This window comes from Chiloscyllium plagiosum, chromosome 2 (genome assembly GCF_004010195.1).
Source record: "Chiloscyllium plagiosum isolate BGI_BamShark_2017 chromosome 2, ASM401019v2, whole genome shotgun sequence".
Taxonomy (NCBI): domain Eukaryota; kingdom Metazoa; phylum Chordata; class Chondrichthyes; order Orectolobiformes; family Hemiscylliidae; genus Chiloscyllium; species Chiloscyllium plagiosum.
In genome coordinates, this window is record NC_057711.1 from 82336222 (window position 1) to 82358051 (window position 21830).

A 21830-nucleotide genomic window follows, 5' to 3' on the forward strand; every position below is an offset into this window, starting at 1 on the left:
GTCTTTCCCACTTCTTTTTGCACCTGTTCTTTCTCTTTTGTTAGTGATAATGCGTGTTTCCCATTGACTTGTCAAACTAGTTAAACCCTTCCCAATGTCAATTGCTGCAATAGAACATTGATCACGGTACTCTTCAAGTGCAACCTGTCTGACATATACATGCATTTTTTCCAGAACCTGTCCAAGAATCTAAAGGATTCCCTCCTGCATTATATATCTAGCAACACATTCATTTGGACTGTTCTCCCATATCGATATTACACAATATCCAGAGATCACTATCTTTGAGGTGCTGTTGGCCATGTTTTTTCATAGCTTTGAAATTTTCCCTGTAAAATCTCAACTCTCTTTTTATCTATGACATTAAGAATAGAGACAACAACTCTTGCTGTTCATCCAGCCATGTGCCCCTCAAAATATCTCTACAGTTACTCAAATGACAGCCTGATCTTAACATTAGGAAAACAACATCCTGGATTCACAACTACAGCCACAGCAATATTCAGCTGTTTCCATAACTGTTGAATCCTTGTCTCTCACTTGATGTTAACATCAAGGTACCATTTGTAAACCGAAAGAACGGTGGATGCTCCAAATTAGGAACAAAAACAGAAATTGCTGGAAAAGCTCAGCAGATCGGCAGCAGTTAGATTCTGAGGAAGGGTCACTTGATCCAAAATGTTAACACTTATTCATCTCCACAGATGCTGCCTGATTTACTGAGCTTTTCCAGCAACTTTTGTTTTTATTGTTGTTGTTGATTAAGGTGCTATTGACAGATATGTACAAAGAAATCTATTTTCATAATGTTCATCTTAGAACAGCAAGTCATTTCTGGATTTCAAGCCAGTAGACAAGAAATGCTCTGAGGCATGTTAACCTCCTACACAATTATCTTGGATGAAAGGAATGAACAGGCGGCACAGTGGCTAGCAATGCTGCCTCACAGGGCCAGGAATCTGGATTCAATTCCACCCTCAGGTGACTGTCTGTCTGTGTGGAGTTTGCACATTCTCCCCATGTCTGTATGGGTATCCTCTGGGGGCTCTGGTTTCCTCCCACAATCCAAAGATGTGCAGGTTAGGTGAATTGGCCATGCTAAATTGCTCATCGTATTCAGGGATGTGTAGGTTGGGTGCATTAGTTAGGGGTGAATGTAGGATAGTGGGGGAATGTGTCTGGTAGGTTAGTCTTCGGAGGGTCGGTGTAGACTTGTAAAAAAAGGCGGCATAGTGGTTCAGTGGTTAGCACTGCTGCCTCACAGCGCCAGGGACCCGGGTTCAATTCCAGCCTTGGGCAACTGTCTGCGTGGAGTTTGCACATTCTCCCTGTGTCTGCGTGGGTTTCCTCCGGGTGCTCCGGTTTTCTCCCACAGTCCAAAGATGAGTGGGTCAGGTGACTTGGCAATGTTAAATTGCCCATAGCGATAGGTGCATTAGTCAGAGGGAAATGGGTGTGGATGGGTTACTCTTCAGAGGGTTGGTGTGGACTGGTTGGGCTGAAGGGCCTGTTTCCACACCGTAGGAAATCTAATCTAATCTAATCATATAGTGGCTAAATTTATTGATAACTCAAAGATGGGTAAAGCGGCAAGCTGTAAGGAGGATTTAAGGTATTCCTGCAAAGGTTAAGGTGATAGCCAAAAATTCAGTAAATTGTGGAAAATGTGAACTCGCCCACTCTGACAAAGAATTGAAAAGCATTATAATTATTTAAATAGACAGATTGCAGAATTCTGTGGTTCACAGAGATCTAGGTGTCCTGATATGTGAATCATAAAACGTTAGTATATTGGTACAGCAGCTGGTTAAGAATGTAAATGCTATGTCATTTATTGCAAGGGGAAATAGAATATAAAAGGAGGGATGTTTTGCTGCATTTGTATTGGGTGTCGGTGACATGTGGAATACTGGACAGGCAGTCCTTGGGTTGCAAATGGATTTCATTCCCGAGTCCGTCCACAAGTCAATTTGTGCTCAAGCTGGAACACAATGCATGATACTGTGAAGTAGCCGCTTGTTAGTACAGGAAACGGTTGTATGTCTGATATTTGGAATTAAACCCTAACCCTTAGTACAAGCCTTTGTAAGTCTGACAATCGTAAATCAGGGATCCCCTGTATATAGCTTTGGGTTACTTATTTATCAAAGAACACAAATGCATTAACAAATCATCACAGGTTCATGTGACTGACACCAGAGTTGAGAGAGGAGGGATACGGGGGTGTTATGTAACAGGATTTGAACAGTTGCAGCATGTAATCATTGGAGTTTAGAAAGTTTATAGGTGATCTTATGAATTTTGTCTCAGAACATCCAATAAGCATTTTGCAAAACAGTGTAGATTTTAACAAGTTTAATTTCAATATAATTCTTCGCAATGTTATTGAAATCTCTCATGAAGCGGATTTTACAGGGTGGGGCAAACTAATACCACCAGGGCATCCATTTTCAGGTGATGAAAAGCAACGAACAGACACAAAGCTAGCAGACAGAAAATCAACTATATTTGGAGGATTAGATGAGCTTCATGAACTTTCAAATTAATGTTGCTTATTTTGAAGACCACAACCAACAAATAGACTCTCAATGACTTGGATGTAAAATTTAAAAATATACACAATAAACATATATACAGGGTAACTACTTTATGCAAGTCACTATATATCCATGAAGATATTCAGAAATATAAATAAATGGCAAACTTGGTTTCAAATTTATGGAGATTTCATTTATATTTTTCCCTAATCTCTTATTTTTCTTCTCTCAACAGGAACATATTTACCACACTCTTCAAATATTTTTGAACAGCTGGCATGCAAAAATCCAACATTTAAGAATTTCCAAACCACACTGACATTTATAACAAAATTTAAACCTTCTCCCACAAAGAAAGACATCAAAAGCATAAATATGATAATAGCCAAGTATGTATGCTGGTGTTGCTTTGAACAGCACCCTAACACCACAGGACACTGTTAAATAGATGAATTGATCTTTGCTGAAAGGCTGGATTCATTTTAGAATGATTATACCCATTACAGTGCTTATTTGCAAGTTTACGTGGAACATACTGAAAAAAATTTCAGTCCCAAACAATAAGCTCACCCCTCAGGTGCCATTAGCCAGGTAGGGTAGTTGGTGAATCAAACACTTGTGGAATATTGAACAAACCTGAATGAGATATTTGATGGTCATTTGGAGGTGCCATAACATTATATAAAGTCATGTCTTCACCTCCTGCAGAATTCACCCACTCTTGGAATGTACCATCACTTTTGGACCATTAGATATCTGCAAATTTGAGCCAATCTTTAAAGGGATATCAGATGCCAGGAACTCATGTGAATACCACACCTATATGAAAAACTCTTAAGTGCAATGTTACCATCTTGCCAATAGGATTGATTCACATCAAGCTTCACAAATGGTGGACAGTGGTTCAGTGGTTAGCACTGCTGCCTCACAGTACCAGGATCAGAGGTTCAATTCCAGCCTTGGGCGACTATCTATGTGGAGTTTGCACACTCTCCTTGTGTCTGCATGGGGTACCTTCAGGTGCTCTGGTTTCCTCCCACAGTCCAAAGATGTGTAGATCGGTGAATTGGCCATGCTAAATTGCCCATAGTGTTGGGTGCATTAATCAGAGGGAAATGGGTCGGGGTGGATTACCCTTTGGACAGTCGGTGTGGACTGGTTGGGCCGAAGGGCCTGTTTCCACACTGAAGGGAATCTAATCTAATCTTAACTCTGAAAATACAAGTGCATATTCTCAGACCTGGCCTCCATGTAATGTGCTATAGAAGTTGCTTTTCCAATGAAAGAACTTTCTAACCAGTCATCAAACAAAGTGGAAGCTTAATACAGGATCGATTTCAATATACTGTCCAGTTAGGTACTCTGGATATCCAAGCTCAACTCTCAAATTAGGCTAGCTTTCAAATTAGAACTGGGATATTTCTAATTTGGGATATTTCTAATCTCCACAGGGTGGTGGAGATTGGAGTTCGCATTGTCTTTAAAAGAAATCCTGGTCCTGGATCTCACATGCACCTTTAGTCTTTAGAATCTCAGTTGAAGGCTTCTGCAAATATTTCACAAGCTGACTCAGCATTGAAATTTTGCTATCACTGAAGGAAGGTAGTGAAGGCCAAAATCTGCACAAAGGTTTGGATGGGAGAATATTTCGTATCAAATTCCCGAGTAAAACATTTGAGGAAGAAACACACTCCACAGATAGCTTAAAGGCTTCTGAAGTGATCATAAAAACAGCTGGATTTTGCTCGAATGAAGAAAATGTAATACTAACTGCACTTTTTAATGATCACAATGTGTTGCAAGTCTCATGGGATCAGCTGCATTAATTTTGCAGACCATTGGAGGACTGTTCATCTGAGAAGTTATGGCAGTACATGGTCAAATTTTGTACTTTAAGTGTTTATACTCTAGAGTTAAAAAGAGCATTCTGAGTGTTTCAGGATCTTCCATTATGAATTTATTCGCTGCACTCAGTGATTGAGTTTCACAGGATTAAACAGGAAGGATTTCAGATTCTGTTTGAAGACTCTCTAGGTATTGTTGATTCATATGAATGCCTTGAAATTGTGGAACAGTCATGAATTGCAAGTTTCAGCCTGGACTGCAGAACTATGCTGATGGTTCCACAATGATTCATCATTTACTTAGTTTATTTTGTCTGCAAAAACATATCGTTATAATGTTAAACAATTAATTTGTTAATAATTATGATGCAAAGGGAAAACACTGCAAAATACTAATTTAAGTACATTTCTAATTTACTAAAATCCAGAGAAGAAAATCTCAGAATGTGTAAAATAGCAAAAAACAATCATTGCTGGAAAAAGAAAAATGTACCAATAGATGTGGAATTGAACAAAGCACTAAAGATATACATCATGCATGTACAAAAAGTTACATTCCAAGAAGAATTCAACACACCAGCTATAATACAGAAGGGTCGTATATGTATATATGCTCAAAAGTCAAAATTAGAGCTACTTATGACTGTGAATATTGCTGAAAAAAAGATACATGTTGCTAAAGCTTTTTGTCTTGCACACATCAAGACAAATGTTAACAATTTATTCCACAGGAGAAAAGGGTGCTGATTGTTTGGCAAGAAAACTCAATGTCCAAAGAAGGGGAAATTATATCTGCATTTTCTGCAACTGCAAGTGCAAATGGTGCATTCACCATCCAAGCATTTGCAGACTGCGGCATCACTCCCAGTGAATGATGTATATCAGCGAATTGGCATTTCACTTCAACCTGTCGCTGTTTCACTTCTTATCTTGTTCACCATCCTGGTCATCACCTACTCATTATCCCTCTTGAAGACCCTCTCGCTACCCCATTGTCAACATGAACCTTCACTGCTCCACTCCATCAGCAAAGCAATAAAGAAGTGACAACAATAATGTGAACAGCAATAACATCCTATTCCAGCACAATGCACGTGCACAATAGTGACATTAGTAGCACCATCTTCTGCTCCAGTATGGTGACCAAAGGTAGTGAGAAAAGGGCTTCTAGGTTCAGGATTGCTGTTGCTTTCGTCATAGCAACACATCAGTTAGAGTCAACTTGCCATCGAATTAGTACAGTTTGTCCCACATGATACAAGTCCTTGCGATGCAGGTCATTAACCATGGAAGCAACTCCTGGATGGCCACAGAGATCGGCTTACGCAGGGTGATAAGAAGGCCCGTCTAGGTTCATGGTGCCTTGACCCCAGTTGAGTTAGACAATGTTAGACCTTTAAGTCCTTAGCCCTGCCACCCCTATGCTCTACCATATCCTCCTCCATGGTCACTCACCTAGTATCCACCATAGGCAAACATTAGGAGTGTAGGTTCGGGTGGATTGGCCATGCTACGTTATCCCATAGTATCCAGGGATGTACATGTTAGGGTGGATTGGCTGTTCTAAATTGTTCCACAGCATCCAGTGTATTAGTCAGGGATAAATGTAAAGTAATAGGTAAGAGAATGGGTCTAGGTGGGTTAGTCTTTGGAGGGTTGGTGTAGACTTGTTGGGCCAAAGGGCCTGTTTCCACACTGTCGGGATTCTATGATTAGGAGGTCAAGTGGAAATTAAAAACAACTAAATTGCCTTAATATCACAGACGGTCCCCTTACATGGACACAGTAACTGTTTAAGGTGAAAGCTCACCATTATTCTCTCAAGGATATTTAGGACAGGGCCATAAATGTTGGCCTAGTGATGCCCAGATCCATGAACAAATAATAAGACAACACTCACTCAAAGTGATAGTTAGAAAAGCTCCCATTCAAAACTGGCACATTTCCAGTGGTTATCTATTGCACAATAAAAACAAGCACACCTCTGTGAACATCTGACAATTTCTAATCTTTTAATAGCTTCTTTCAAGTGTCAAATTGAAGTCCAAACCCCTGTAGAGATAACTTGCTTTTGAAACTCAACCATTTACAATAATATAATAGCAGTATGTAGGGAAATGTCATCAAAAATTGCACCTATCAGAAGATGGGAGGGAAGCTAGTGAGTTCTCGACAATTGGTCCATGCCTGTCATTTTTATAGATCATTGGATTCAACATCAGATATATCAATGCATCTCTGACATCATATCCTCTTCCTTTGGATTTCTGACTTTTCCAAAGTCTCCTATGCATTCCAATCAATCTTTCCTCACTGTACATTTTCTCTTCCATATCCATCTTGCCCCACTAAGCTCAAATATCCCATGAGACTGAAAGCTAATCAGCTTTGACAAAGGGTCAGTTAGACTCAAAACGTCAGCTCTTTTCTCTCCTTACAGATGCTGCCAGACCTGCTGAGATTTCCAGCATTTTTTCTTTTGGTATCCCATGACTGTTCCCTTACACTCCTTCATTCAGAGAATACCATTTCCACTCATATTGACAATCCTAAACAAGAAGTCATAATTGTAAATACTGAATTCAGCTATTTTGAAGTAAAATCAGGGAACTCTATCATTACATGATCGGCAGGGAAATTTTAGATCTCTTTCTCTTTTACAGGTTTTGGATGTTTAGTAAACTTTTTTGAGTTAAACTTTTATATGTTTGTTATTTATGCATTTCAGACAAATCTGAGGAAATGGTAGGTAAGATTGATTTTGTTTTACCTGCCCAGGTAAAGTTAAATTTTATGACTGCAGCTATGATGCATGGTCCCTGCTGAACTCCTCAAATTCTCTCGGAAACTAAGGACACGATGCAAAATAAAAAAAAACCTGCTGTTAACGAGACATCACACTGACTCCTCAAAACATCTGATATCTGATACAGCTCAGTATGTTTGAATACAGGGCTCCCTCAGGTCGCTTCGCTTCTTACTATTTTTTTTAAATCACTGAGGTAAAGAAAACTTAAAACAAAAACAGAAATTGCTGGAAATCATCGGGGGGGGGGGGGAGGGATCAGAGTTAACGTTTTGGTCCAGTGACCCTTCCTCGAAACGGAAAGCAAACTTATCCATCAAAATTAATGTAACACAACTTAAAGTGTGAACAAAAAGAGTGACAATGTAGGAGTTGCTGCTTCCAAAGAAGATTGTGCCTCGCCTGTAAACATCACACAACCTTTTACTGAACGGTTTCTGTTGATCCCATGCTGTAAATCTCTATGACCGCCCTGGCCCTGGCCCCGCCACACTTACCTCATTCGCTTCGCTTTGCTGCTGCTCTTTCTTCTTCTTCCTCTTCTGTCTCTTTTTCTCGTTGCTGCTGGCCCCAGGCTGGGTACCGTTATTTTTTTTGGCAGATCCTGCTCGGGAACTTTTCCCCAGCCGGTTACCGGCGCTGTGATTCCTCCCGGAGTCGGAATCTGTACCGGACGAGTCGCCCTCCACCCGGAGCAAAGCAAAACGAGAGGCGGTGGCACGGAGCGAGGCCGAGCCCACTGCTGCCGCCATTGTCGAGCTCCACAATTCAATAGGAACACAAGGAAACGGCCAGAGGTAAGGAGGGAGTGAAGGGGGAGGGGAACATCCAAAAGGCCACAACACACAACACCTCCCCGACGCGGCGGAGACACCTCTTGTGGCGTAGAACACAGCTGTGAGGAGGGTTGGGAGGAATAAGGCAGGGGGCGGGGCGAGGATTAGAGGGCGGGGCAGATGTCTAGGGGCGGCGCGTAAAGTTCGGGGGAGGGCGTGATGGTCCAGGGGCGGGGCGATGACGGGCTGTGGGGTGGCTTGCGTACTAGGTGCGAGGCGTGATGTCCAGGGCAGGACGTGAGGTACAGGGGCGGGGCATCAGGCCTGCGGTCAGCATGAGGTCCAGGGAGGAGCGGGTCGTGAGGGCGCAAAGGCTTGTGGTCTGGTGTTTGGTATATGGGCATGACATGTGGCATGAGCTGAGATGGCACCTGTGGTGGTGCAGAAAGGGTACAGAGTTACATTTCAATGGGCAGCTAGATGTTTGAGCCCCTCTCACACATGCACCAGTTCAAATGGTTTACAGCTGCTTGCCTGTAGTTCACACAAAGTTAAAACACAGAACCTGTAGAGGTTTTCGCGCCTCACACAAGCATTGGTAGTTTAGGAACTAGAGAGTCTCTGAGTTTTATTGTTCAACTGCAGCACCAGATTAGTACACCTTAGCTCAACATATAGTCACTCAGCAAAAGACTAGCTACAGAATAAGATGGTGGTTACAACTTCTGGGAAGACAAACCAGAAGAAAATCACCATCTCTATAGGGTCAGCTTGGTCATAAGAAGCAAATTGGTCAGGTGTTTCAACAAAACCCCCTGTGACATAAGTGAGCTCCTCATGACACCTGCGGCTCACCCTGTCCCAGAAGCAACACATCACAACTTTAGGAGCAATTGCTGGGAAAATGAGACAATATACCATACCTTGGGCCATCCTTGCCTGTACTGGGTGTCAGATGTATTGACAACATTTTCATTCTTTGGACTTATGGTGAGGAATCACTGAAACAACCACACAACGATATCAACAAGTTTCGTCCCACCATCAGACTTACCCTGGACTATTCTTCAGAATCACTCTCACTCTTGAACACATGCATCTCAATCAAGGACAGACACCTCAGTACCTCATTCTACCACAAGTCCACGGATAACCTCACAATGCCACACTTCTCTAGCTTCCACCTATACATGTTAAAGAAGACATTCCCTACGAACAAATCCTGTGCAAATGCAGAATCTGCTCAGATGAGGAGAAACCACAATGGGCACCTAAAGATTTTTAAGCATCCGTCATAAGAACGGGATACAGTGTGCAATGCATTGATTGCCAGTTCCGATATGCCACAGTGAAAAACTGCAATGACCTCCTCAGAAGACAGGCACAGGATATGATCGATAAGAGTACCCTTCGTCATCATACTTCCTGGAGTGAAGAAACTACGCAATGTTCTTCACAGCCTTCAACATGTCATCAATGATGACAAGCATCATTCTTGCGACTTCACGTTTCGCCTTCAAATAACCGCCAAATCTTAAACAGACCATAGTTCACAACAAACTACCCAGCCTTCAGGACAACATCAACCACAACTCGAAACAACCCTGCCATGGCAACCTCTGCAAGACATATCAGATCATCGACATGGATACTAGTCTCACATGTCAGAACACCACCCACCACATACGTGGCAGATACTCGTGTGAGAAAGTGAGGATTGCAGATGCTGAAGATCAGAATTGAGAGTGGGTTGCTTGAAAAACACAACAGCTCAGGCAGATTCAGAGGTAGCTGAGAGTACAATAGGTAGATGAAGGTGAGTGTAATGGTGATAGGTCGGAGAGGAGGGTGGAGCGGATGATAGATAGGTAGGATAGGTCATGAGGGCGGTGCTGAGTTGGAAGGTTGGAACTGGAATAAGGTGGGGGAGGGGAACTGAGGAAACTGGTGAAATCCACATTGATGCCATGTGGTTGGAGGTTCCCAAGGTGAGGTGTTCTTCCTCCAGGCATCAGGTGGTAAGGGTATGGCGATGGGGGAGGCCCTGGAACTTCACTTGGTGGAGTGGGAGGGGGAGTTGAAGTGTTCGGCCACAGGGCAGTGGGGTTGGTTGGTGCAGCTGCTCGGAGACCTTCACTGAAGCGTTTCACCACACCCTTACCACCTGATGCCTGCAAGAAGAACGCCTCATCTCCCACCTTGGGACCCTCCAACCACATGGCATCAATGTGGATTTCGCCAGTTTCCTAATTTCCCCTCCCCCCAACATATACCAGTTCCAACCTTCCAACTCAGCACGGCCCTCATGACCTGTCCTACCTGTCCATCTTCCTTCCCACCTATCAGCTCCACCCTCTTCTTCGACCTATCATCATTATCTCCACTTCCGTCTACCTATTGAACTCTCAGCTATCTTCACCCCCCTCTCATTTATCTCTGCACCGCCTTGGCTGACAAGCCTCATTCCTGATGAAGGGCTCTTACCCGAAACTTCAATTCTCCTACTCCTCAGATACTCATGTGACTCAGCTAATGTTGTGTATCTCATATGTTATAGGCAAGGATGCCCTAAGGCATGGTATATTGGTTAAACCATGACAACGGATTAATGGACACCGCACAACAATGGCCAGACAGGAATGTTCCCACCCAGTCAGGCTACACTTCAGCGGCCAAGGACATTCAGCCTTCAATCTTCGGGTAATGGTCCTCCAACACGACCTTCAAGATACGCAACAACACAGAATTGACAAGCACAAACTGATAGCCAAGTTTGGTACCCATGAAGACAGCTTTAACCGTGATCCTGGGTTCATGTTGTACTATATGTGACTCCACTGCACTGTTCTGTATCTGTAAAATCTTCTATACCGTCTTGTTTTGACACCATCACCTTGATAAATTGTTGTGATCTGTCTATCTTAATTAGTTTGTACAGTTTTGGATTACTTATTACTTTGGTTAGACCCTTGGCCTGTGAGTCCTATACCTATTATGTCATGCCAGATATTTGGTTCACCTCCAGCACCATCTTATTTTTAATTTTTTTGTAATTATCTCTCTGCCTCATTTAGTCAGACTATAGATCATCCCTTTGCTTGTTATTCAGCTGTTGACAATTTACTTACACCATGTGACACTCTTGATCACCTGCACAGACCTATTATTAGGTCTGTTGACACTCCACTCACACCGTTTGTATGATCTTTTGATCTCTCTGCCCATTGATCTCTCTTCCTACAAATTCTGTGTCTGTGTGCTTCTCTCTCACTTCACCCAATGAAGGCGCAATGCTCCAAGAGCTTGTGATTTCAAACAAACCTGTTGGACTACAACTTGGTCCACCTGAATTCTGACCTTGTCCACCCCAGTCCAACACTGGCACTTCCACATTCTGAATCCTCCAAAAAGACAAGTTGATTTTCAGTGCCAGTGTGGGAATTGATGCAAATTTTGGAAAGATGTGTTAGGCAAGGAAGGTATAGGGAAAACAAATTCCAATGGAGTTCTCTTTCTAACAATGGAGCGGCACTGTGGCTCTGTGGTTAGTACTGCTGCCTCACAGCACCAGGGACCCCAGTTCAATTCCACCCTTGGGTAACTGTTTGTATGGAGTTTGCACATACATCCCATGTCTGCGTGGGTTTCCTCAGGGTGCTCCGGTTTCCTCCCACAGTCCAAAGATGTGCCAGTTAGGTGGATTGACCATGCTAAATTGCCCATAGTGTCCAGGGATGTGTACGGTGGATTAGCCATGGGAAATATAGGGATACAGGGATAGGGTAGAGGGGTAGCTCTGGGTGGGAGACTATTCGGAGGTTTGGTATACACTCAATGGGCTGAATGGCCGGCTGCCACAGCATAGGGACTTTTTGAAATGTGTGTCTTTTATGACCTCTCTGAAAAAAACAAGTACAACATAATCTTATTAAAGGAGCAGCTTCGTCACAGTGCATTCACATTCAGAAGCTAAGCTACATTCATGGACACATTCATGGCATATATGAGAGAATGGGCCTCAACTAAACATCTGGAAAACAAAGGTTCTCAGCCGGTCGAGTCCAGCTACACAACATTGGCTCTAACCACCAAAACCACAGCGAGTCCCTAGATAATGTGAACCCATAGCTTGGGGGCCTCCTCATGACGTGAGCAGACATTGACGATGAAATTCAACATTGATTCCAATCTGCCAGTGCAGCCATTGGAGGCCTAACAAACCAAGTGTTCAAAATCTGAGACCTCAAACCCAGCACCAAGCTCATGGTCTACAGAACAGCTGTCATCTCCACCCTCCTATATACATCAGAAACATGGACTGTGTAGAGCGAACATCTCAAATCCCTGGAGAATTATAACTAACATTGTCTTTGCAAAATTCTGCTAATGCCACTGGCAGGTTAGATGGACCAATAAGAGTGTCCTCTCCCAGGTCAATATCCCCAGTATGGAAGCACTGGTCACACATGACCAGCTGTGATGGGTGAGCCACATTACCTACATGTCAGACAGAAGACTCCCTAAACAAATTTCTACTCTGAGCTCTGTAATGGTAAGTGATCACTAGGAGGGCAGAGGAACTGCTACAAGAAAACCCTGAAAACCTCCCTAAACAAAGCAATGTTACATGTGGGAATTGTTTGCTCTTCAACTCAGAAACTGAAGAGAAAACATCTGCGAAGGCACCAATCTCTTTGAGCATCACTGAGTGGAGCAGGTGTGAGGGCAGGCTCCAGCAGCAGAATGAGCGCTTGGAATCCAGAGCATCAACAAACACTACCTGTCCCACTTGTGGCAGAGTCTTCAGCTCCAGGATCAAACAAATCAACCACCACAGACACCGTCCCCATGACAGATATTGCAGATTTCTTTATTGGAAATTGGAAAATTATGTCCTACTATACTTGAAACGTTTTAGGATCAGCTGTAGAAAATAAATGCATAGTCATTGTGATCTTACAGTCTCCTTTGCACCCTTGAGGAATTGGAGGAGGAAATGCAATCAGAGTAGCCCTTGTTGCTAAAATAGACAGGGTGAGGAATGCAAGGATAGCTCTTAGCAACAGGTTCAATGTATCCAGGATCATCAGGCAGTAGCGCTACATTTGCATGACCCAAGACCAGTGAATGAGAATGCTGCACTTGATCAAGGTGATGATGACAAAGATCTATGATCTAATTGAAGACCTAGATATCGCAGCACAGTCATGAATGCTTTATCCCTTAACAAACATTCCAGATTGTTACAAGTCAGAACTCAGAGGATGTATATCTGCATTAGGAATGCCAGTGAGGTTCTATACACTCTGAGAAACGATTATATAGTATCCCTTCTTGTTGGGAAAAACACAGCCACAAGCTTCATGATTCTCCATAAAGCAGGGAGCCATTGAGAATAAATGTGAGGAAATGAGAAATCCTCTTTAAGGGTTTAATTAAAGGTTGTATATATGAATATAAAAATTAGGAGCAAGAGTAGAACAGGTAACCTCTTAAGCCTGCTTTTCCATTCAAAAAGATCATGCTTGATCTGATTACAACACATTCATCCAATAACCTCAATTCCTTGTTAATCAAGCCTTAAAATTATTTAAGCATTCTGTATCCATCACCTTTTCAGGAAGAAAATTCCAAAACTTCATGACTGATAGCATTGTTGCTAAGTTTGCAGATTACATAAAGATACGTGGAGAGGCAGGTAGTGTTGAGGAAGCAGAGAGGCTACAGATGGACTTGGACAGGCTAGGAGAGTGGGCAAAGAAGTGGCATGGAATGGAATGGAATGCAATGTGGGAAAGTATGAGGCTTTGCACTTTAGCAGGAAGAATAGAGGCAAAGACTATTTTCTAAACAGGGAAGGACAAACAGATTTTGGAAGGACAAACAAATCTGATGCACAAACAGATTTTTGAGCCCTGGTTCAGGATTCTCTTAAGATTAACATACATGTTCAGTTAGCAGTTAGGAAGGCAAATGGAGTGTTAGCATCCATTTCAGGAGGGCTAGAATAAAAGAGCAGAAATATACAGCTGAGGCTGTATATGGCTCTAATCAGACCATGCTTAGAGTGAGCAGTTTTGGGCCCTGGATCTAAGGAAGGATATGCTGGTGTTGGACGAAGTCCAGAGGAGGTTTACAAGAATGATCCTGGGGATGAAGGACATGTCATGTAAGGAGTATAGGACTCTCTATCCTAGAAAAAGGAGGGAGATCTGACTGGAACTAACAGAATACTGAGAGGCCTGGAGAGTGTGAATGTGGAGAAGATGTTTCCACTAGTGGGAGAGATTAGGACCTGATGGCAGAGCTTCAGAGTGAATTGACGACCCTTCAGAACTGTGATAAGGAGAAACATCTTAAGGCAGCAGGTGGTGAATCTGTGAAATTCGTTGCTACAGAAGGCTGTGGAAGGCAAGTCATTGTGTGTTTTAATACAGAGATTCTTGATTAGAAAGGGGATCAAGGGTTATGGGACGAAGGCAGGAGAATGAGGTTGAGAAACATATTGGCCATGATCAAATGGTGGAGCAGACTCGATGAGCTGAATAGACTAATTGTACTTATATGTCTTATGGTCTTATGACCCTCTGTGATAAGAAAAATATTTTCATCTCTGTCATTAAATGGCAAACACATTCTTAAAGAGTGGCCCTTAGTTCTAGATTCTCCCACAAGAGGAACTATTTTTTTCCCATCCACCCTGTCAAGACCCCTCAAGGATATCTCAATGAAGTAATCCCTTACTCCTGTAATCTCCAGTGGTTACAAGGCAAGCTTTGACAAAAGGTCAGTTAGACTCGAAACGTCAGCTCTTTTCTCTCCTTACAGATGCTGCCAGATCTGCTGAGATTTTCCAGCACTTTCTCTTTTGGTTTTTAACTTGTCTAACCATTTCTCTCCATCCATTCCAGGCATTTCTAGGATGATACTTATGTCTTGTATAAGTGAAGATGTATGCAAGATGCAAAAATGTGTTCATCTGCCTTCTCCTTATTTTTTATTATTAATTTCACAATATCTCTTTCTATTGGACCAATGCTTTGTTAATCTCTTCTTTACTAAAAAAATACCTATAGAAACTCTTAACTATCTGTTTTTATATTTGTGGCTAGCTTTCTCTCATACTGTAATCTTTTTCATTTTTTTTTAGCTGATATGGTCCTAATGGAAAGCATCATGCAGATGAATAGCTGCTATCTAGAGATCTGTCAGAATTCTTTGATAGTGAGACAGACATCCATCCCATGGAACCTTGAGCTCCAAAGCAATGTACATGGCTGGCTACGAGGTGACAAGAGATACTCTCTGAGCAATGGCTCATGACTCCGGAGAGAAAGCTTCAGCATGCATACCAGCTGAGCACTGATACAATGAGTGGAATATAATTGAGCAAACTGCTGTGTTCCTCAGAGTTTTCAATACTTTAACTGGACAAGAAGGGCCTATTTTCGACCAAAATTATCTCCAAGTTCACGATTATTTGTTCTCCAATCTGATGTTCATGAGAGACCAATGAGTACTTTAAATGCTGTTATTTGCTCACTAATGCATTAACTGTTCTGATAGTCACTAGACTCAAAATGTTAATGCTGCTTTCTCCCCACAGATGCTGTCCGTCCTGCTCTGTTTTGCCAGTAATTTCTGCTCTTGTTTCAGATCTCCAGCATCCACAGTAATTTGTTTATATTTCTATGTTGTTGAAAGGTTTGCTATCTTTGGTATCGGAATGACAGACAAACGTTTGTTTTATAAGAGACTAAGCATTTGAAGGGATTTAAAAATATTGAATGAGTTTTCATGAACACATTAGTTCTAATATATTGAAGTCTGCAAGAGATAATTAGAGTTTATTTTAATTTAAATTCAGTAAACTTCATTGGAATAAGGGCTAAATGGGGTTGTAGGGATTAATGAGGTGCATGAGCATTAAACAATCAGTGAGAGCAGTAAAAACCCACCATCAGCTAAAGGGATAAATTTAAATTGAGTACCTATATAAAAAGGTAATTACCAGACACCTACAGCAGATTCAATACATTAGGGGAAAGGACAGAAACTTTTTGTCTTCAGCAAAAACCTAGGGTTGAGGATCACAGTTAAGACCTATAACAGTGGGGTAACAACTTTCTGAACTATTTATTCAGCAGTAAAGCTAACAACAGCAAGTTACGCTAATTCATCAGTGTACACTTAAAGATCTACAATTAAGAAAGATAAAAATTGGAATTAAAATTGTTATTGCAATTCCAAGTGTCAAAGCACTAACAGCACAGTTAGTGAAATCTATTATTTCAATAATTCGACCAACAAATTCAAACGTTTGATTGTCAACTACCAATTTTTGAGTTTATCCATTTAAAATATAAAAATATGAAAAATAAAGAAAAAGTGCAAATCTGGTCACCTGGTGTCAAATTTGGGATGAAAACAATAAAACTCAGTGAAAATGACATCACAACAGACAGTTTTGATACTGTCCAAAAATCACTGAACCTTTTCAGAGAAGCCATTTTACTAAAGTTTTACCCAGAGATCTTTCAAAATACTTCAGTTATTTTGGAAAAGGAATATCTTTATGCATCTCTATGAAGAAAGACATACCAGTAAAATGAAAATCAAATTTTAAACTGACAATAGCATTTAAAGTCATAGAGTTGTAATGCATAGAAAGACCCTTCAGTCCAACCCGTCCATGCGAACCAGATATCCTAAATTAATCTAGTCCTATTTGCCAGCATTTGGCCCATATCCCTCTAAACACTTCCTATATGTACCCATCCAGATGTCTTTTAAGTGTTGTAATTCTACCAGCCTCCAACACTTCCTCTGGCAGGTCATTCCATACAGAAAACACCTTCTGCATGAATAAGTTGCCCCTTTGGTCCGTTTTAAATTTTTCCCCTCTCACCTTAAACCTATGCCCTCTAGTTTTAGACTCCCCTACCTTTGGAAAAGACCTTGTCTATTTACCCTATCCATGCCCCTCATGATTTTATAACCCTCTATAAGGTCACCCCTCAGCTTCCGACACTCCAGGGAAAATAGCCCTAGCCTATTCAGCCTCTCCCTATAGTTCAAACCTTCCAACCCTGGCAATATCCTTGTAAATCTTGTCTTCAGTCTTTCAAGTTTAATGATATTTTTCCAATAGCAGAGAGACCAGAATTGAACTTAGTATTCCAAAAGTTGCCTAACCAATGTCCCGTGCAGCCACAACATAACATCCTAACTCCTATTCTCAATGCAGTGACCAATAAAGTCCAGTGTACTAAATGCTTTCTTCACTACCCTGTCTCCGGGGATTCCACCTTCAAGGATCTGTGAACCTACATCTAAAGGTCTCCTTATTTGGCAACACTCCTCAGAAACTTAGCACTAAGTCTATAAGTCCTGTCCTGATTTGCCCTATCAAAATGCAACACCCCACATTAATCTAAATTACTCTTATGTCACATGCCAAGGGTCTAACAAAAGTAATAAATCATCCAACACTGTACAAACTAATAAAGATGGAGAGATCATAACAATTTATCAAAGTAATGATCAACACTGGACAGAAAGGAAGATTTTACAGATACAGAACAGTGTGGTGGAGTCACATATAGCACAAAATGAACCCAAGATAGGTTTAGGGTGAGAGGGGAAAGATATAAAAGAGACATAAGGGGCAACTTTTTCACGCAGAGGTGCTGGCAGGTGGGACTAGATTGGGTTGGGATATCTGGTCGGCATGGACGGTTGGACCGAAGAGTCTGTTTCCATGCTGTACATCTCTATGACTCTAAGATCACAGTTGAGACCATCTTCATGGGTACCAAACTTGGCTATCAGTTTCTGCTTGCCAATTCTATGTTGTTTTGTATTCCAAAATAAGCCTTGGAGGACACTTACCCGAAGATCAGAGGCTGAATGTTTTTGACCGCTGAAGTGTTCCTGGACTGGGAGGGAACATTCCTGTATAACCATTGTTCTGCAGTGTCCATTCATTCTTTGTTGTAGCGTTTACATGGTCTCACCAATATACCAGCACTCGTTGCAGGCTTGCCTACAGCATTTAAGCAGACAACATTGGCCAAGTCACATATGTACCTGTTGTATATGTGGTGGGTGATGGTAGTATCCATGTCGATGATCCGACGTGTCTTGCAGAGATTTCCATGGCAGGGTTGTGTGGTGTTATGGTTGATGTTGTCCTGAAGGCTGGATACTTTGCTGCAAACGATGGTCTGTTTAAGGTTTGGCGGTTGTTTCAAGTCAAGGATACAGCACACTTTCCTATCTATGGGAAGAACATCAGATCATGTTTTATACAGTCAACAGATTAATAAGAAACAAATTACATTTGACAACCACACAACAGCTTTTCAGCAATATTTCACTTCACGAACAAAGAAGGTACTGGTGAGATCATATGTCAATAACTTTTTGATTTGATTTATTATTGTTACACATACCAAGGTACAGTGAAAAGTTTTATTTTGCATGCAGTACTGTCAGGTGATAACATACAAAGACCATAGGGTGATTGGACAGGAGTCCAAAGTTACAGCTACAAAGAAGGTGCACAAACAGCAAGATCAACATTAGATTTGAAATTTGAGAGAACGTTCAGAAGAGTCTGTAGATAGTTCCATTAATGGACTATCTGAACCACTTAGCTATGAAAACTTAGAAGAATTCATTTGTCATAGAATTGTCATTGCTCTTAGATGGAATAGTTACTGAATGTCTTCAATCAAAACACTTCTAGAATTAGCAGCCTAAATAACCCTGGACACCAAGTCCAGAAAAATTGTTCTAAAAGCATTATACAGTAAAGGTTTCATTTAGTCTTGTATATTCTACAGAACATGTTTACTAAAGCAGAATAAACCATGTGACCAGTGGAGACAGACCTCTCATCTGAACAACATATTGTATATGCCAACATCTATATGCAATCCTGAGCAATCTGATGCCACTGTATTTTGTGATGGGTATGGTTCCAAAACTCCACTTATGTAAAACTGTCCAGCCTTCTGCCAACAATCATTGCTACTCATTGTAGCAAGAGGTCACTTCTTGAAGATATGTTACAAAAAAATCAAATCATTTCTAACCCAACATGTAAATTCATGCCACGGAACAGAATCTTGAAGAATATGTCAATACTGGAAGGGGCCAAGATTCTTAACATGAAAAACAGGTACTTAGAAAAAAAGCCTATATTATTCTGTCACAGGAGAAACTTAAGCTGTCATGTTAGATTTATATAGAAGTCACCTATTTAAATGTGAAACCAACTAAGTTTAAATGAGATATTGGTGCCAGCATCACAGTTATGTTGGGTTATATTCCATGGTTAGCAGATTTTGTCATCTGATTTAAAGCTGTGCATAGCCAGACATTAAAGGTACAAGAACTTAGAATGTGAAAAGTGTCTTCCAGTACCAATATCCCAAATTGTTGTACTAGATTATGAAATAACTTTGAAAGCTGACACCAAACTAGTACATCTCTCCACTTTAGAAAATCCCTCAATCACTAATGAAATAAAGAAACACATGGATTGACTGCTTCATTTCTTCCTAGGGAACTAACTATAGTACCCAACACTAATAATGGAGCAGAAGTATGATCACCTTGTAATTCTCAAACACACCTGCAGTTACATTGTTACAAGTTCAGGTGGCCATATCGAAAAGAATTCAGAAGGGAAGATGTAAAATTAGCAACTTTACCTCAAGTGTCTCTATACCTGATTATATACTTTCCTGATCAAGTCAAAAATTTTAGAAGGGGTAGAAGAAATAAGGAAAAGGTATATGACAAATGTTGTTAAAAAGAAGTAATCTAAATAACTACTGTGAGTATGTATATAATTACTAATCGATTTTTGTGATGGGGGGGACAAGATTTGGGGAGGTTTATTGTGCAAGGGTAAAGGACCCTGGAACAACCTTGCAATGAAGTCTCAGAGCTGCACATCACTGAACATAGCATGGGTGAGTTAGGATTATGGTTAGGGTTAGACTGCTACTACACTACTCTCTAAAATGGAAGACAGTCTTAAGAGCACATGGATAAGAATACAAAGAAGAAAGAGTAGTCCTTATCTAATATAACAATAGAATCAGAGCCTGGGTGTATTGGAATTACTATATATAGCAATGTTTAGTATTGATGCATCATAAATAGTATCAAGTCTAAGCCTGAAGACAGTTGTTGACTTTGCCTTCCCCTTGACCAATTTGTCTTGAAACCAAACCCAGTGTGGTATTAAACCACATCATAATAAAGTCGCTGTCTGCACTTGTCTCCTGTAATGAAGGTTAGTGATAAAAATACTGTAGATGTTGCACATACCTACCAGGTCGTACCAACCACCTGTACTCACCAATCACTATCTCACCAGTCCACGCCCCTCCACACTCATAATCCATCCCCCTTCTCTTTATCTGCGACTCCCCCTACTCCATATCCATTAAGGGTTATACCTGAAACGTCAACTTCTCCACCTTCTGATGCTGCCTGGCTTGCTATGCTCTTCCAGTCCCCTTCTTGTCTATCCTGTAATAAAGGAGCACTTTTTCCTTAAAAAGACAGGAGTGAGTAGGGAAATTTCCCACTTGATGTATCTGACTTGAGAGCAAAGAGCCAGGTCAAGATTATCATTTTATGTGAATAATCACAAAAAAAGCCATGACAATTTATGAGTTTTAGAAATTGGAATTCAACGACTATACAAACTAAAACGTACACTTACATTTTAGTAACACTATGTAAGTTTGGTAACAATTTTGAGAGCAAAGAAAAGGCCTTGTTTTAGATAGTGCTGACTGCTTTTGTTGGACAAGGATGGCAACTATATAATACATTGCAGAGAAGTTGAGGAGAACAAGAAAGGTTAATAGATTAAAGCATGTCATTCATTTCTTTGCCCAGGGCTTCTTTGGTATTGTTAGAAAGATAGAAAACAGATTAGAGAATTTGAAAATGGAGATTTGATAGTCTTAGGCATGGAATTAGGTCTTATCTTCCAGACAATGAAAGGAAATTAGAAAAGTTAGTGGTGGGTTATGGTGAGTGGGCTGGTAAGTGGAACTCAGTCCACGAAAAGGTCAGCCATGCTCTTATTGAATGGCAGAGCAGGCTCGGTGGGCCAGATGGCCTACTCCTGCTCCTAATTCGTATGATAGGTCTTTCTGAAGGAATGATGTGAATGGTTTAAACAGACTATGTCTGAGGAATGAGTTGTAGATAACCTTAGCACAGAGGAGATCAGGAAGGGAAATTGAGTTAACAGGAATGGTGGATATTATAAGCAACATTAAAGATAAGCAGGGGATTTGAAAATTTGTAAAAATACAGGAATCTTGATACAGTTGAATTCAAGGGGAGACTGGTGTCAGTATATGATAGAAAGTCATGAAGACAGTTGCACAAATTATTTTGATATTCGGGACAAATAAATCAATGAATTTGCCAAAGAATAAGATTAAGAAATGACTTGGCTAGTATGTTGCGATTTAGGATGAAATGGCCACATAATCTTTACTATTCAGTGTGTATACATGGATACAATTATGAAAAACAGAAATTCAGAAAGTGACAGTTCCAAATACATATGGCATGAAGTTTTTCTTATAATTAATGGATTAACTGAAATGTTGCAAATTAAGTTTATACTGCAGCAATGACCTGTTAATCTTATTATATGAAAGCAAAAAATAAAGATGTCAGTGATGTGAAAAATCCTATAGAAACTTTGTTGAGGTATTTTGAGATTCAGTCATGTTCAGTATTTTCTGGGATAATTAGGATGCTCAGTTAGTTAATACAAAACTAAACCTTGAATTCAGTGTAAATGAAGGGAACAAAAATAACA

General features: G+C 40.9%; 1 protein-coding gene across 2 annotated transcripts in view; it reads right to left on the reverse strand.

Annotated features, from left to right (window-relative positions):
* gkap1 (G kinase anchoring protein 1) overlaps positions 1 to 8125 on the reverse strand; it is a 57523-nt gene extending 49398 nt beyond the window's left edge. The window contains exon 1 of one of the 2 annotated variants that reach the window (XR_006314984.1): positions 7685 to 8125. Coding sequence is in view for 1 of the 2 variants with exons in the window: in XM_043712928.1 (XP_043568863.1) it covers positions 7685 to 7939 (255 nt within the window). In the remaining variant the exon portion in view is untranslated. The remainder of the gene's footprint in view (positions 1 to 7684) is intronic. The other variant, XM_043712928.1, reaches the window with a different exon arrangement.
* Between the last annotated feature and the right edge of the window lie 13705 nt (positions 8126 to 21830).